The sequence below is a fragment of the Lithobates pipiens genome, unplaced genomic scaffold (genome assembly GCF_037356315.1).
Source record: "Lithobates pipiens isolate NorthernLeopardFrog02 unplaced genomic scaffold, aLitPip1_a1.2 Scaffold_16, whole genome shotgun sequence".
Classification (NCBI taxonomy): domain Eukaryota; kingdom Metazoa; phylum Chordata; class Amphibia; order Anura; family Ranidae; genus Lithobates; species Lithobates pipiens.
Window position 1 is genome coordinate 405,483,071 of NW_027507748.1, and position 18,392 is coordinate 405,501,462.

Sequence of the window (18,392 nt, forward strand, 5' to 3'; positions counted from 1 at the left end):
AAAATACTGTAAAAATGTCACTGGCAGGGAGGGGGTTAACACTAGGGGGCGATCAAAGGGTTAATCCTGTTCCCTATTGTGTGTTTCTAACTGTAGGGGGAAGGGACTGACCTAGAGGAAATGACAGATTGTGATTCCTAGTTATTAGGAGCTTACGATCTGTCTCTCTTCTCACAGAACGCACATGTCCCTGTTCTGCCTCTAGTGCCCGCAATCGCTCGCGGGCAGTGGTCATCGCAACCGCCTGTCACGAGCATCAGCACTACTGCGATGCAGCGGGTGCACGCGCCTGCTATCCCGCTTAAAGAGACCGACGTATAGCTACAAAGGTTCGCGGGATTGCGCTGACCTGCCACAATATAATGATGGTGGCTGGTCGGCAAGCGGCTATACTAGCAGCACACATGCACAAAGGAGACATACAGAAGCTGCCATTGTTGACAACCTCCTGGGAATTCTATCTGCTTGGCGGTTTTTGGCTTCAGTGCTTATTAAGAAACGGACACAAAAACAAAAATGCTAATTTAAGAAATCCATAACTCTACATCATTGTAAAGTACTGCACAAAATGTTGGTGCTACAGTATATAAATCCTGTATAATAATAATCTGTGCATGTCTTTGGGGGGGGTCTGTAACTTCAACGACTAAAACCACTGAATCAACACAACTTGCATTTCCAGAATGGAAGGTCAGCAATGACTGCTACTATATTTCCAAAGCAGAAGTCTTTAAAGCAGAACTCCAGCCAAAAATAAGAAAAATGAATAGCTCTTTAAAATATAAAATAAAAAAATAATTTGCTGCAATATTCATCTTCAATACAGTACCATAGTACTTTCTCAGCCTGATGGCCAGCCTCATTCAACCCACAACTGTACTACTGCAATATTGACCAACTTAACCTTCGGCTGAAATTACTGTTATTTTAGCCCATCTTTGGTACAAATAATCTATTGATCTAGTTATGTCAGGCTGGAGGGGGACCGTTACTCTTTTAAAGGTTTGTCAATGCTTTTCAGTTGGATTGTGGTCTGACCTTTGATTGGCTCATGCTACTTTGAGTTTCACATCTTTTATTAGTCGATAAAAATGAACCACACTTTATCATAGACATTCGATTCACCTGCAACGTTTGGGATAACTTCACAAAATCTCTCTGCACTTGCTCGCTGACATCCAACTCGGTCTGCAGTCTCTGTGCCTTGTTCTTTTCTTCAAATAAAAGCTGTTCCAGGCTAGTCTGAAAATAGAGCTTTAGTGTTAGTGTTCACAAATACATCTAACATTACAGCCAGACAATAGTTTCATATCAAAGTATTTTTCCTGCCAATGCAACAAAAGTACAGAATTTGCAAAATAACAGGTAAGAAAAGTACCAAAAAACCCACCATACTTTTAGCAAGGCATTCAAAATGAAACAGGAGTTGACTAAGGAGAAAGATTTTATTTTTATTTTTTTAAAACAATCACTATATGACCTTGCCTACACAGGACCTATATATGTATAACAGTCCATTAGTAATAATCCCTCTTTTCCATGTGAGCTGAGCAAGCTAATCCATTGTGCGGGATTAGTACAAATAGGAGTGCAAGCAAAGCACAAATAAAATGACCCAGCTGATAAAGAAAACATAGAAGCAGCAACAAGCAGCCCCTTTGCAAGCAAATAGTCATAGATGAACACAGCAGCAAATAATCATGCAAACTGGCAAGCTAGTCACAAAGTATTCATGGGCCAGGAAAACTCGGTGTCTTTTAACCTCCTTTGATGAAGAGGTTGCAGTGTTCAGTAAGAGGCTTTTTAGTTGAAGTCAGAGGATTATCACCTATCATGATCCACATTAAATATCTTGGATGTTGGACTTGTTTTTCTACTTTAATTTGGACGATCACAATTCATATTTAGAGATTGCAATTCAAATTGCATACATAATTTTGTATATACCATACATGTTAATATGTCAGTGTGCTGGTCTTGCAGCAGCAAATAGAAAAGATCCTGTCCTGGGCAGAATTTCACATTACAGCTTTGTTCGCAATGAACATCACAGGCATGGGAAATTGGCAGGCAGACTACCTTAGCTTGCAGCGTCTGGACCTGGGGGAAAGGTCTCCATGGGATGAATAGTGGCTTTTCCATAAATATGCCTGGATTAACATTTTGCCTTAACCACTTCTGCACTGCCCCACGTACATTTACTGCGGCAGGGTGGCCCGGGTGCATAAAATCACGTACCTGTTTACGTGATTTTGTGCATGCGATTCAGGGGGCATACTCGCACTGCTCCCGTTGTAACTGGACAGAGCTGGAGCCAATAAGTGGATCTGGCAGCCACCGCGTCCAGCCAAACGTTCACAGAAGAGACGGAGTGAGAGATTGTGTTTCAGCTAAGCTGAATAACAAGCTCTTTTTCCTCCAGTGAATCCCCCCCCCAGTTAGAAACACCTCCCAGGGAACACATTTAACCCCTTGATCACCCCCTAGTGTTAACCCCTTCCCTGCCAGTGGAATTTCTACAGTAACCAGTACATTTTTCCTTTAAGCACAGATCACTGTATTGGTGTCACTGGTCCCCAAAAAGTGTCACTTAATGTCAGATTTGTCCGTCGCAATCCCACAAATTTTTTTTTTTTTTTAATTAAAATTGCAGATCGCCACCATTACCAGTAAATAAATAAAAGTCCCTAAATCTATCCCGTAGTTTATAGACGCTATAACTTAATCAATATATTGGGATTTCTTTTACCAAAAATATGTAGCAGAATACATATTAGCATAAATTCATGGAGATTTGTTTCTTTACATTTTTTTTGGATATGTATAATAGTAGAAAGTAAAAAAAAAATTTTTTCCCAAATTGGCGGTCTTTTTTTGTTTATAGCGAAAAAAATAAAAACCGCAGAGGTGATCAAATACCACCAGAAGAACTCTATTTGTGGGGGGAAAAAAAAAGTACATTTTTTTTTGGGTATAGCGTCACACAACCGTGCAAATTATCAGTTGAAGTGACGTAGCGTGATATCTGAACTTGATTCTTTTAGCACCTAAAAGAATGCCTTTTGTACCTAACAGTGGAAAGGGGCATATCCCTGATATTTTCAAGATTGCATTTCTTGTTGTCACCATCTCTACAAGGAGAGTATCTAAGCTGGTGGCTTTATCCCCTAAAGAATACATTCTGGTCTTGCACAGGGATAAAGTGGTTTTTGCCTTTTACCTTGACCAAAGGTTCTTTTGTCCGACTGTCCGGCTTCAAGTTATCAAAAGGAGATTATTCTAAAATGCCTGGAAGTAGTTTGTATTGAGTTTTTCTACCTAGCAGCCACTGCTTCCATTAAAAAAAGATTGATTTTATCTTTGTCAGTAAAGAGTAACTGGCTTTTTGTTTAACCATTTCTCAGTGGCTCAGACAGATGTCACCCAAGCCTATGGCCTTAATGATCAGGTTCAGCCCTTTCTGGTCAAAGAGCACTTCACTAGGTCTAAATGTTTGTTGGGTTTTTAAGCATCAGACCGTTTTGTAGATTTGCCAGGTCTTTTGTGCACATGTTCTCCAAGTTTTACTAGCTCCGTTTTTTGTGAGTCTGTTAGTATTTTGTTGCTGTTGCACAGCCCTCAGTTTGACTGGTTTTGGATGTCCCAACAGTTTGTGAATTCATGTGTCCAGGGCCGCCATCAGGGGGGTACAGCCATCACAAGGGTAAGGGGCCAGAGAAGCCCGCCCGGGCCAGAAGAAGGCAGGACAGGTGGGTGGAGGGGAGCCATGCTGTGCATTACACAAATGATTTCCCAGTTTCTGCTGTTCTTGCGTCACTGACACTGAGCACCGACATCAAGCTCTTTACTGCCACCTCTGGCTACTATGTGTATGTTCACTGTTCGTGTGATCTGTATTGAGCGTCTCAGCAACATGTCAGCTTTATGAAAACGACCTGGGACTAGGTAGGAAGACCTTATTTACAAGTAGGAGCTGTGAAGGAAAGGGAGGGGGGCTGCAGAGCCTTTTGTGTGTACAGATTTGTGTATACAGTGGTGTATTTTGATGTTGTGCTGCCCCAGGCAAGACTAAAATCAGTTGCCCCACTCCATCTAAAATTGTTCCACCCCTTCCTTCTCAAATGGCTATTCGGGGCCCCTGGTGGCTGTGCGGGGTCCTTGTGCAGGGTCCCTGGTGGCTGTGAGGTCCCGGGTGGCTGTGCGAGGTCCATTATTCAGCCTAGGCCAAAACACAGCAGTGTGTGTATGTGAGGGGCTGATATATAATATATACAGGTGTGCGTGTGTGTGCGTGTGGGGGTGACATATATACAGGTGTGTGGGGGTTGGGGCCCCGGCTTAAAGCTGTGTAAGGGCCCCAAAAATTTCTGTTGTCTGCCCTGCCTGTGTCCCTCAGTGAATGCATAAGAAAGAAAATGAGATTTTTTTAATTAAATGTAAATCCATTTCCTGGAGTTCTTGGAGGACCACAAGTTCCTTACAGCCTATATCTTTCATAATGCCACTGTATCCCTCAGTGAAGTCCAAGAAAATAATTTTATAGTAAGTGCAAAGATGAAGCGTAGCTACGTGACAGGAAAAAAGACTGAAAAGTATAAATGGAGTTTTGCAAATAAAATTAGGGGAGAGCAAATAACGGGATCCTTCGCGGTCACAACTGCTGCTTCTCATCCCTGAGGACCAGAAGACCCCTACAGAGTACAGCATCTGGCATCACAAAAGGGGAGATCTGTACAGTAACCAGGACATACAGTATGTTATTCTTAAATTAGAAGGTGCTGTGTGCTCAAAAAAAGTTCAGCTTTGAACACTAAATGTTGTTATAGGCACAGTCAAGTAAATGTTGACTCCTGCAGATCACAAGGATAAATTATTCATCCTGGGAAAACCCTATTTGTTATAACATGGGACTAACCCATAAATACAAATGGACTCTTCAAATGGACAAATACCCAAAACGCGTTGCCCTGGGAACCATTCCAAGCATACAACAGCACCCTGCATAGAGGAGTGGGACAGTGTGCATACTCTGCACCTGCTGGCAAGCGAGGAGCAGGATTCCAGCAAGACAGCTTTTGAGAGTTGCAAGCTGACACCATCTTGCCAGATCGCAGTAGCTCTGACTTAAAAGAGAGGCACTCTTTGCTGCATGGCTACTCCAGTGACAGTAATCCATTTCCTTCCTCCCAGCATGGATATTTACAAGGTGTGATTGTGCAATATAAAATATGAGTGCCCCTTTTGATTCCGCACTGTGCTAGACGTATGCGCTTTCCTTTTTCTCTGTATTGTCTTAAAAGCTTTGTCATGAACCTATACGAACGGGAAAACGACATGAAATCTGGCAGATCTGCTCTAATTTTAACGACAATGCATCTCTATGGAAGGACTTATTGGGTGCTTTATACTGTGTGGTCATTATATTTGTTATAAAACACTATCAAATTGTAAAAGTTTGGTTCGGGTATTGATGGAGCCTAGCATTTAATGGCGAAGTCAGAACAGCTGCCCCTAACAGCCAGTTTTAAAGTATACAAAGTTGGTTGGGGTCAAGAAGCCATTTTTTTGCATTTTCTCAAAACACACTATGATCATTTTTTTTGTGGTCATACATTTTAAGTCATAGAAATATGCTGCACTTACCTTGCCGGATGTCTCTTTTCTAAGTTGGTCCTCCAAGGAATTTCTGAATTCTTGAATATTCTGAAGTTCTTTTGTCCTTTCTTGTAAGGTAGACTCTAGCTGCATTGACAGAAATAACAGCTTTTAGCTCTGTGATAAGTCTATACACACAAGTGTATGGTTGAAAAGCACTGAACAAAGCCAGCCATGACTGGGCTTCTGCATGAATATGAACACTCTGATGGACTTTAACTGAGCAAATTGCTTACTAAACTTTCCCCCTCAAAGAACTGCAGGTAGCAGTATCTTACGCTTTACAATAACACATATCCTTTTCAGGGAAACAATCCTCTCTAAGGCTCATATCACACAAAGGATTTTGTTGCTGCCAGCAACTCGGCAGCAACAGCATCACTGATCGTCCACTCACGTGTTCCTATGGAATTGCTCCCTCACCGACCAAACCAATGAGATGCCTCTCATTAGCAATCAAGAATCTGCAAAATCATGGTCAGTCATGGAGCTATGATAATTAGGCAAAAGGGACAGCTGAATTGTGAGTCCATTGAGCTATACTGCTTATTGATAATATGCAACCAAGGGTTACACTGATGCCTTAAAAATAAATTAATACTAAATACATAGAAAACTGAAAGTCATCCCCAAGAAACTTTAACCCCTCTTACCCCACACCTGCTCAGTTGTAGAAAGCAGTCCAGCATATGAGGGGAGGACGCCATGTCCCTCAATGGACCCTAAGAAAAAGATTTTATGGAGTGTACAAAAATCCTATTTTTTATCATCTATTGAGGGTCACAGCTTAATAAGCAACCAGAAGCAATCCAAACAGAGATGGGCATGCATAAACAAAACGATTGAACCAGTCCAACAAAGACCAAAACAAAGGAAATCAAAGAAACGGGTGTAAAATAGTTTCCTTGGGCTGAACAGTGCCAGACACAACAACGGTAACGTAATATCCTCACTGAAAGCAGAGACCATTACATGATTTTCTGTGTTGGCATTTGCAGGCTGGTATTCTAGATCATTATGTTCAGTAGCCTACTTACTCCTGCCTGTGTGCTAAACTTGATAAAGTTTAAAAAAAAAAAAAAAAAAAAACAGAGATCCTGGGCCTAAAAACAACCTTGCCTTTATATAAATCAAATGGAGACCCTTCTAGTAAAAATAAAGACTACAATTTTTGAATAAAAAGTCAAGGAAACTTTCCAAAGAAAGCATGAGCATGCTGAAAAAGAATAGACAGGACAGTCAGCTGACTCATGATGGTCCAGGCAGAACACAATGGGGTTTATTTACTAAAGGCAAATCCAATTTGCACTACAAGTGCACTTGGAAGTGCAGTCGCTGTAGATCTGAGGGGGACATGCAAGGAAAATAAAAAACAGCATTTTTGCTTGTAGATGATTGGATGATAAAATCAGCAGAGCTTGCCCTTATTTCAGGATCTCCCCCTCAGCTCTAAAGCGACTGCACTTCCAAGTGCACTTGTAGTGCAAAGTGGATTTGCCTTTAGTAAATGAACCCCACTGTGTCTCTTTTCTTTATTTAGTAAATTTTATCGCTTGGCTTGGTCCTCATTTTGTCCTGAAGAAGCCATTTGTGTTGACTTAACCACAAGGCCATATGTCATTCACATAAATTGTAAATCAAATAAATACAGGCCTAGATTGTGGACGATAGCTAGCAGTCATTTCTGTTAATAAGAGGAATATTTGACATAACGTAGTCTATAATCTTTTTAGGATCAATTTGATCCACTATGGATTTTAAAATATTATTGCTTTGAATAAAGTTGTCTTCAAATCTTTTACTATATGGTAAGCATGGTCTCTTGGCTAATCTGCTGCTTCTTTAAAAGCTTGCCTTTTTTCCTAAATGAGTCAGTGCAAAGATCTATGCCATGAGTTTCCTGTTTTTCAATGGCTTCTTTGCCTTGGATGGTCACTATGAAGCCACCTTTTCGTGTGCACTCCTGGGAAAAACTCCAAGCTGATGTTGGGTTGCTGCCTGCACTGACATGCAAGCAGCTAGAGCGGAATGGGTGGCAATTGGAATTACGGGAGTTGTAGTCCTAGGAAGGGGGTATTAGGAGATATTTTGTGCAGTAGTGAGTCCACACTCCCCAACTGAAAGTTCAGGAAGCAGCACAGAGCAAGCCGGAGGCTGACGGTTCTAAAGATGCCAAGTTGAAAGTATTTCTGGACATTTTCTAAAGCATACAATTTTATGTCCTATGCTTAGATGACATTTACAAATGTAATTAGAATAAAAACAGTGAGGTGTTAGCATAACTTTAGAGGACAGAGGGTCTTTCATTTGATAGGGTCCTTGATGAGGCGAAACATTAGATGGTCCATAGTCCATTTTGTGAAAAAATCCTTTAAGGGCAAGATATTGTTTGGGCGTTTCCAAACTTTGTTATTAAAGTCACGGAATATGGAATGAGTAAAAACAACTTGGCAGGATGTTTAGGTCTAGAACAGTGGTTCTCAACTCCGGTCCTCAGGACCCACTAACAGGTCAGGTTTGGAACTGAAATACATCACAGGTGATATCATTTGCTGCTCAGTGATTGCAGTATTCTACTCTGCATTTCCCCAATGTAATACTCAAAATCTGCCCTGTTAGTGGGTCTTGAGGACAGGGTTTGTGAACTACTGCTCTGAGAAACCAAGGCGGGGCATTTTTGTAGGTGAAAGCCTCTACTTTACAGGTAAATGCACAACCTTGATTATAAAAGTGACAGTTTTCTTGTTTTGGTGAAACAGTTAACTAAAATTCAGCTGGTGGGATCTCATCCTCCTCTAGAGGGGATTGTCTACATCTGATGATTACTCTTTTAGGTATCAGAGTTAAATATGCTGGGAAATAATAAAATATAAAAGCTACCCAAACTCCCCAAGTAGTACTCACAGATCCGAGCTTGGATTGGGAGTTTCAGGGGGTGAACCTTCAATAACAGCTCTGTGACCACTTGTCACTACAGTATTGGGTTCTATTGCCAGAAAACGTGCTTAGAAAAAAGGCAAGAGGTGAGAAGGCTGACTGAGAAGAAACTGCTGCAATCTAGAAAAAAGCAGAAGTAATGGTGCACAAGGAGAAAAACTTTCAGAATGCAGAATGAGAAACCACACGGCAGACTGCACGCACACCCAAAAGCTACATCAGCAAACTCCCAGTCTGTAGGAGAAAGTAGCAAGAAGTTTGAACTGGCGGTATGGGCTAAACATTGTCTGACCATTGATAAAATAATAAAAGAAAAAACACACAGCTAAATTAGAAACAATAAAAAAAAGGAAAAAAAGAGGGCCCCACAAACTGCCTATTATGTACAATACACACAAAGCAAACTATAGAAAAGGGAAATTTATACCCAAACATGTCTGACCAGGAAGTATAAAACGGCCATGGTAGAAGCACCACACATACAGCTCAGTGTACAAAGAGGACAATATTCATTACAGCAAAAGCTAGCTAGCCAATCACAACAGTGGGACGGTGAGAGGTGAACTGCCATAAGCTCTGAACCTGATCACTCTGCAAGGGCTTCCCAGAAAACTGCCCTGACATGAGAAGCAGGGTACTGTACTAACTGAAACACAAACGGGTTGTCACGGCAAACTTGTAGTACCATCGCAGAGAGGACACTAGTAGATCTAATGAACCTGGAAAACATGCACTCCTTGGCTGACTGGAAAGACTTTCAGGATAACAGAATCTGGTCGAAAAATACTAGCAGCTGTTAATAGTAGAAAAATCTTCCAAATGAACAGAAAACAGCTGAGCTAAAGAAGACATGCCCACCCTGCCACCAGCAAAACTGGTCAGGTGTGAGGCGGGAAGAAGCCTCTAGAGCCTGGCCTTCAGTTTTCTATGTGCCTAGTGCTCATTTCTCATAACCCCTGATTGCTTAATATCCATAAAGCTGTGCCCTTCAATTAATGATATTGAAATAAATATTCAACCTATCCATTTGTACAAGTCTTTACATCGGTGTATATTTACCTACACATGTACACACACACTTAAAAACACTGGAAATGCAATATGTGCAGTATCCGGTTGATGAGGGTTTTTTCCCCTTTTCCGTCTCCAGCGATGCTCATTTTCTGTCCCATGGTTTTCAAATACTCAAACTTTTACTATGTTTTATTATAGACTGTTATTTGCTTAATTTCTCCTGAAATAAATTCCCCCGATGAAAGGATCAACACTGAAATCCCGAAATGCATTGGGAAAACCACAAGGAGATCAACAGTTCTCAACCATACCAACTGTATTGTTTTTTTCTCTCAAATTTATGTTCTAATTGGTAATGTATGCACCTAGTTGTTTTTAACAATACCTCAATAACATTTTGTTAATTTTTATTCATGTTTTGATCTCTTCATCAAGTTGCCTTAACCACTTGAGATTTGCGCTATAGCCGAATGACGGCTACTGCGCAGACCTGCATTGCCGGGACTACATCTATTGACGTTGGCCCCCCTGAAGGGCACGCTCTGATCAGTGAGTCTATGAGATCCCGACCCCTTACCCCGTGATCAGCTGTCAGCCAATGACAGCTGATCATGTGATGTCAACATAATCGGCTATTTATTCTCCTCGCACTGGCAGCACGAGTAAAAAAAAAAAGGGCAGAGGGCAGATCACCAGCGGCAGTGAGAGGGACATCAGTCCCAATCACTGCGAGCTGCCGCCTGCTCCTCAGTGCCCACCTGTGCCCCCTACAAGTACCACCTAGCAGTAGGCAACAGTGCCACCCGTCAGTGCCACATATCAGTGCCCAGTGTCACCTACCAGTGCCCATCAGTGCCAATGGTACCTATCAGGGCCCATCAGTGCCGCCTTATTTGTGCCGCTTATCTGTGCCGCTCACCAGTACCGCCCATCAGTGCCGCTCACCAGTACCGCCCATCAGTGCCGCTCACCAGTGCAGCCCATCAGTGCCCACCAGTGCAGCCCATCAGTGCCCACCAGTGCAGCCCATCAGTGCCCACCAGTGCAGCCCACCAGTGCAGCCCATCAGTGCCCACCAGTGCAGCCCATCATTGCCCACCAGTGCAGCCCATCATTGCCCACCAGTGCAGCCCATCATTGCCCACCAGTGCAGCCCATCATTGCCCACCAGTGCAGCCCATCAGTGCCCACCAGTGCAGCCCATCAGTGCCCACCAGTGCAGCCCATCAGTGCCCACCAGTGCAGCCTCATCGGCGCATATCAATAAAGCAGAAAAATTACCTGTTTGCAAAATTTTATAACAGACTATTAAACGTGATTTTATTTTTTTCAAAATTTTCCATCTCTTTTTGTTTGTTTAGCAAAAAATAAAAACCCTAGCTGTGATTAAATACCACCAAAAGAAAGCTCTATTTGTGTGAATTAAATGATAAAAATTTCATTTGGGTACAATGTTGTATGACCGTGCAATTGTCATTCAAAATGTGTCAGCGCTGAAAATTGATCTGGGCAGGGAGGGGGGTTTAAGTGCCCAGTAAGCAAGTGGTTAAAAGTCCCATGTTGCTGGGGGTAAATATTCAACTTGACTTATAAAAAGGCAGGAACCAATACAAGCCTATAACTATTTTCTGGTGGATACATATTCATAATAGTCCATAAGCGTGCATTGTGGAGAATTACCCTTAAAATATAAACACATTTTGAAGGTTAGATAAGCATTACCTTAAACTAAAGTTGCAACTTCCACAAAACTAATGTATTCCAGTGAAAATTACAACTTTTTTTTCTACCATTATGGTGGAAGTAAAGTCCACTTTTTAACTTGTACCTACAGGTAAGCCAATAATAAGGCTTACCTGTAAGTATAGTGAATATCTCCTAAGCTTGCACTATTCACATGGGATGCAGCCACTGACGTCACCAGCGCATGTGCTCTGAAGGGATGGCATACCTGTGCCATACCTTCAGAGCTCCATGCCAGGGCCCCCATGTGCAAACGTGAATTCATCACAGCCATTCATACAGCCAGAGCCCGTGAACCTGGAAAAAAGACCGGGTGAAGATGGAAGCCGTAACTTATTCATACCTGCTCTTTTTCTGCTTTTATTCTGTCCAGCTCAACTTTTAAACTTGATACTGATGCTATTAAGGAAAAAAAAAAGAAAATGACATCAGTCTAGTAAAAAAAAGGTCACACAATACAGCCATCAATACGCCTGAAAGTGTACAGTGTAAAACATACATTTATCAAACAAAACAATGGCACAGAGACCTATATAGTTAAAAAAAAAAAACTGGGTACAATATAGAAAAATATCAATAATAAAATTCTAGCCTGTCAAATGCATTAATTCCTGCTTTGTAGAGTTTGGTCCCGTTTTCAATTCATACCAGTGGAATTTATCTGTAAAGAGTTTATATATAATAGGTGTTTACTTGGTCTGCCAAACAGCTGCTCAAAGAAATCAAAAAATACTGCAGTTTTGACTAATGACCAAACTGACCCTAAAGTGTATCTGCATTTCTGCTTGTACAATTGTCTTTGGAAACAGGGACTGACATACCTCTTTTTTTATAGTCCTCTAAAAATAAAAATACACCAAACCTTCCACAAACAAATCACTGATTCAGATGTGTTCAGTTAAAAAAAAAAAAAAAAAAAAAAAAAAAAAAAAAGACAATGGCTGGTCAAAAAGACTGACCCCATTAGGTTTTTCATGTCATTCTTTGACTGGTTTGTTAAGCGCTGTCCATACGCATGGTCTTTTATTTGTTCAAATGAATCCTCCTTTGAGAGCACAAGAGAGAGTAATGCTGTTCTTAGAGAAGTGGGATGCTCTAATACTCCTTGGATTTGCAGCAGAGAACAGGAAATGGTTTAAAGTTAGTTGCCAAACATTTTACTATGACTTACTGTATGACAAAGATAACCTCAGGGAATTATTGTATACAACAATGTATCTCATCTTCTAAGATATATGAATATGAATGACGAACACTTGAACCAACATAAAAACCTACAACACAGACTAGAAATAGACAAGTAAATCCTACCTTCTAAGATGTCTGCAAAGTGATGAGAGACAGGAGGAAGAAGGATAAAAGAAAAGTACGTAAAGGAGGAAAATAAAAGTGCAGAGACAATTTATATTAGTGACAATCTCTATCAGTTTTCTTGAGTTATGTGCTGAACAAAAAGAAACACCAAATAGGGCAACCTAAAGATCAATTGATCTCAATGATTTTTTTCTCTATGCTTTTCTTTTTGATAATCCCCAGCACAAAGACTACATCTACTGGTAAAGGGTCATCAGGTAAGCTAACAAAACACCAGAAGAAAGGTCAAATAAAAAAATTCAGACGATAAACAATTGCATAGAGCATCTTCTCTGAGTCGTTATCTTCTTGTAGGCAGTCACCAGGGGCGGCCCGTCCATTAAGGCCGGTACGGGCGCCATCCTTTTGCCGTATCCCCCATCCATGCGTCCCTTTCAGAACACTGGCACATGGATTCCAATGTGGAGGGGCTGTTTTTTTTTTTAAGCACCGATTAGAGCCAGGGGCGCCAATAGGCTTCAAGAGAGAACATTCTGAGCCCACCCAGGTGTGTTATAACAGCGAATCAATAGTCGCTGTTGTAACACTGATCCTCCCCCCGCCCAATCAGGAAGCTGGTTTTGAAATCGGCCACTCGATTGGCTGAAAGGACAGGCAATCTTATTGGATGCCTAGGAGGAGGGAGGGAGAAGCCGCCGTGATGAAGAGGATGCACACGAGCCGCTGCACGCTGCCCATAGGAGCCCGAAACCCACCCATAGGAGACCACCTGCAACCAATGAGGTAAGCGCCAGGGTAGGGGGAGTTGCTACCGACTGACCAACCCAGAAAAAAAAAAAAAAAACACCAGCCGCCACTGGCAGTCACCTAACTCCACTAATCAGCTATACCTGGTTGATTTTACTTTTTTTTCCCCCCCGAGTTGCTGCCTTTCACAGCAGTGCTACAAAATTAATGTTACTACACAAAGGGGTCGATTTATTAAAATTGAAGAGTGCAAAATCTGGTGCAGCTCTGCATAGAAACCAATCAACTTCCAGGTTTTTTGTCAAAGCTTAACAAGCTAAAGTTAGAAGCAGATCGGGTACCATGCATAGCTACACCAGATTTTGCACTCCAGTTTTAGTAAATCAACCCCAAAGTGTTTTCACAGCACAGACATAGAATAGGATCTGTTCACACCAGGAATTGCAAAGGAACAAGCTTGTTTTCGTGTACAATTTGAGCACAATGCGTTTTCATGAATGGGCTGAAATTGCACAGCACCAAAAGTCGTGCATGCATTTCTTTAAGAAATGCACTGCAACCTGACCGTATGATACGTCTGTACAATGTGATCTGGTGCAGACAAATGCATTGCATTTACAACATGCATTTGGGGTGCTGTTAGCATTGCACTGATACCCGCTGCAGATCGCAAGTGCAGTGTGTTTTAAATGTGGCGCAGAATAAGCGCAGGGAATGTGGGAGTTCTGGTGTGAATGGGCCCTTTAATAAGTATGTATTTGTAAATATAGTGCATGGTAGGTAAACCTAAATCTTGCTAAGGGATTCTGGAAAATTACTTTAAGCCTGTATCAAGTGTTACACAGTAACAGCGCAACTGTTGGGCCCCTTTCACACAAACATTTGTTTTTCAGGGGGACCTGATCGGAAGCTTCATTCTCCTCTATGGGGTGGCGGGTGTAAACGGACATGTGTCGTTTACACCCACCTACGTCCAATCTTATAAAAAAAATAAAAATAAATGATGTGGATCTGTTCCCCTTCCGTCCAGCAGTCCGATTGGGTGTAAATGGACAGGTGGTCCGTTTACATCAGACTGCCCAGAGAGGAGAGCAGGCTGTGCGGAGCGGACATTGACCTGTCATCCACCTGCTCAGCAGGGATTAGTGGACCGCAGGCAGAGTCCACCCCTATGTGAATGGACCCTTATTGTGCTGGAAGTGTTAAATGTGTGGCAAGTGTTACACAACGGTGCCAAGTACACAGTCCTGTATTAAATAAAGCATACCTTCAGAATTCTGTACACCTACTGAATCTGAAATTAAAAATGTTTTCTTACAATTTTACGTTGGTCAAAACTTCAAATGTATTTAAGTGTATGATATCCCATTTATTTCATATATGTGTCTGTGCTTGTATAAGGTTGTGTGCAACTGTAACAGTTATATTTTTATTCCTAGTTTTCTTAGAAATGCCTGGTGGTCCTGTCAGTACCTATCTTTGCTGTACCAATCTGACCATGCCAAGCACAGAAGAAGAACTGTGCTGGTGTGGTCAGTTTGTGTATCATTCCATCTTGGAGTTATTGCATCTCTGTAGCCAGTTTAGTTCCACACCCCTTGCCCAGCCCTGCTGTTCCCTGTATTATTGTCCAGGACACTCCAATGTGAATACTTCCCCACCCACCTTTAGGGCCCGTTCACACCAGATGCCGTCCTGTGTGCTTTTTTTCTGCACTAAAAATGCATGCACAGTGTTTTCCATGTATTCCAATGCAGTTTCAGGTCAGTTTCCAGTGCAGAAACTGACTGGAACTGGTGTGAACTAGAGCCATTGGAATACATGGAAAACACTGTGCATGCATTTTCACGGCCAGTTCACACCACAAACATCCACTCCGAATACATTCCAGATCAGTTTTTGCTTACAGTTTACACCACACGCAGCTCCAGTGCATCTTTTATACAATTTGCTATGTTCCAGTACAGTTCTGTGCAGAAAAAAAATGCAGCATGTTCTACTTTTTTTTATGCACTGGAAACTGACTGGAACAGACTGCACTGGTGTGAACTAGAGCCATTGGAAGACATGGAAAACACTGTACATGGATTTTTAGTGCATAAAAGGCACAGAACTGCATCTGGTGTGAACTAGCACTTTATGTGTATTGCCTTCCAGCCCGCATCTTTGCCTCTGTCCCAAACCATCTATCCTCTTAAAACCAGGCTTGATCCACACGGCTGTAGGCAAGGAGTGTTAAGGGCTGCCAGTCATCCCTTTATCCCTGTCTACAGCCTAATGACACTTTTGACCATCTCTATGGAGCTAAAGAGCTCCTGAGACATGTGATGTTGGCGTGAGCTGATGAGTGCCGATTTTAGGATCCGCCCACAGCACCTGGAGCAGGAAGTGAGAAGAGAACGCAGCAGCGATCTGCTTAAATGACATGCTTATCCAGCATTGTTGTGATGTAAATGGAATTTTAGGTTCACAAATAATTTATTTACCTGTTAGCAATAATGAGAGAGTGTGAAATGCGTGTACAATGATAAAATATAAAACCTCATTACTCGCTCTACTTTTTGACAATTAAAGCTTATTGGTCTAGGAGCTGGAAGTCTTACCTATCTCCTCTTTACAATTTTCTATTTCAGTCTGTAGGGTTTCTTCTATATTTTCTTTCTGACATTGTTCTGCTTGAATTTGCTCCTTTAAGAATAAAATTTCTGCCTTCAGTTTTTCTTCAAGGTGGTCTGATGCAGTCCGGACACTTATAATATCTTCCCTATATTTCAGAACTAATTCATGTAGTTCCTAGGAATAGAGAAAGCCATTTAATAGTGATGAAAATGAAGCTGATAAAATTGTTCTGGAATAAAGTCCAAAGATGAATGGCTGCATAAAACACCTTCATTACGATTTACCCAGACCATTCCTCTTGGTCTAAGCAAGAATGTTTAACATGCATGATATTCTTTTTTTTCTTTTAAACAAACTAGGCAAATAAATAAAAAACAAAAGTTCAACAGCAAAACTGTGCATGGCTAAGATGCATACTATGGCTCCTGGGCAACTCAAAATGCATCAAGCGATGTGTTTTTTTTCCTTTAAGACAATAATGGCATATCTTCTTGGGAGACATGATTTACATTAAAACTATAGGCTTCCTTTCACTTTTTCCTCACATGGATCATACAGGTTTACAATTTCCACATGACCTGGCACGTAAATAGTCATAGATTGTTCCATAAAACAAAGCTCATACCAGGACGTTTTTTGCATGAGACTCTCTCGACCCAAGAGCAAAATTGCCATTAAATGGATGCAAAATCCTCTTCATCTATTCTCAAAATGGCTTCACCCCATTAATCAAATTTTACCTTGCATGAAAGTCCTGTGTGAACATAGGGGGTGCCTCAGAAATATGGCAAGGTATGAGACATGTGGTGTAATTCTAACCTCACCATTACCAATAACCGTTAAATGTTGCATGTTGGTAAAGACGCCTGTAGGAGACTAGCCGTATCAAGTAAAATACTCTTTATATGCTCACTTAGTTTTTGTATCCATGGACAGAAATAAAGCTCACGATCTCTGTGGCATCAACAATATGTCCACACATAGGTGCATAAATGTAGAGGAAGTAGCAAAAACTATTTATCTGAAGACAGAAATATACCTCAACAGTTTCCGGAAGAATGAAATTTTCTGCCTGCTGTAGTGACACATGTAAGCCATGTTTTCCTTGAAGACTTTCATTGTCCTTCTGTAGTCTGGTCAACTCTTCAGAGACTTGCTCCCGTGACTGTGTCAGCACAGCCTGAAAATCAACAGACAAAAATGACTAGGAACTATTAGAGCAAACCTACTCAAAGCGCTTATCTCCAATGAACTGTGATGGTTTCAGCTTCTTAAGTTATGGCAAAAATGTAGCAGAAATAAAAGTGCCCTAACCACTAGAAGCACAAATTATCTAGAAAAGTTTAAGAAGCTCTATTCTATCAAAGCAAAAGAACATCATTCTAGTATACCTATTTTCAAAACGTAAAAAGTTAAAATTTCTGATGTTACTATTTTCAGTGCTTGGATGCATATTGTCATAATGGTTTGTCACAAATTTTCTTGATTTTTTTTTTTTTCTACTAGAAGCTTTGAACACAGGACCATGCAGTTCGTACCTTTCTGAAGGACTTTATCATAACAAAATAAGCTGCCTAAAGACGGCATTGTGAGACAGGTACCAATTCACATTTATATTAAACTCACTATGTAGCTTTTCTTTAACAAACTTATTTATAAATCCACTGCAACCCTATTAATAATAATAATGAAAACAGCAGCAACAGCAATATAAGGCAATCAGCAGGTAGCTTACAGTGGCTGACATTGGGCAATTCAGAGGGACAAATGACAAACACCAATGCCCTCACATTGGAAGGAGGATGGTAGGATAAAGCTGCAGGGGGGAGGTTAGGGGAGTCAGCATTAGAGTAAATATGTTGCTTTGCCCTGCATGCCAAAGCACAGGTATATTTTAAGTCTAAAGGGTCATGAATAAAGCCGTGGCCAACACTCTTTGTCATATTTGATTCTACTCTTTACTGAATGAAGGAAGGGATAAATGAGATTACCATTTGTTCTTGAACACTTCTTTTTGAGAGAGAGAAAGTTTGCTGAATTTCAGTGAGCAACACTTCTGAATCCTGAGCTCGCAGTGTTAGGGCAGTTATCTAACAATAAAAAAATAAATAAAACATCTGCATTAAATACGTTTTGTCAGCACATATTTACTAACAGAAGCATATCTATTAATGACTATTGTATGAAACATCAAAAGGGTGGGGGGAAAAAAAAGTAACACTTTACCTTCTCTCTGCTTGGTCACCCTGCACACCAGCCAATAAATATTTAAAGAAGCCTGAACTAAGATAACCAAGTAGAGTGTCACTCATTTTAAAAGTTCTAGTAACTCGGCTGCGAAGTTGATGCAATAAATTACTTAA

The 18,392-nt window shown here is 41.1% G+C and overlaps 1 protein-coding gene across 2 annotated transcripts in view; it reads right to left on the reverse strand.

Annotated features, from left to right (window-relative positions):
* The window catches only part of RABEP1 (rabaptin, RAB GTPase binding effector protein 1), a 106,454-nt gene that overhangs the window by 5,164 nt on the left and 82,898 nt on the right, over positions 1–18,392 (reverse strand). The window contains exons 12-17 of one of the 2 annotated variants that reach the window (XM_077482394.1): positions 18,021–18,119; positions 17,069–17,209; positions 16,014–16,203; positions 11,693–11,748; positions 5,644–5,742; positions 1,126–1,242 (exon numbers count right to left, since the gene is read on the reverse strand). In XM_077482394.1, coding sequence (XP_077338520.1) covers positions 1,126–1,242; positions 5,644–5,742; positions 11,693–11,748; positions 16,014–16,203; positions 17,069–17,209; positions 18,021–18,119 — 702 coding nt within the window. Of the gene's footprint in view, positions 1–1,125; positions 1,243–5,643; positions 5,743–11,692; positions 11,749–12,330; positions 12,673–16,013; positions 16,204–17,068; positions 17,210–18,020; positions 18,120–18,392 lie in introns of those variants that run through there. The other variant, XM_077482395.1, reaches the window with a different exon arrangement.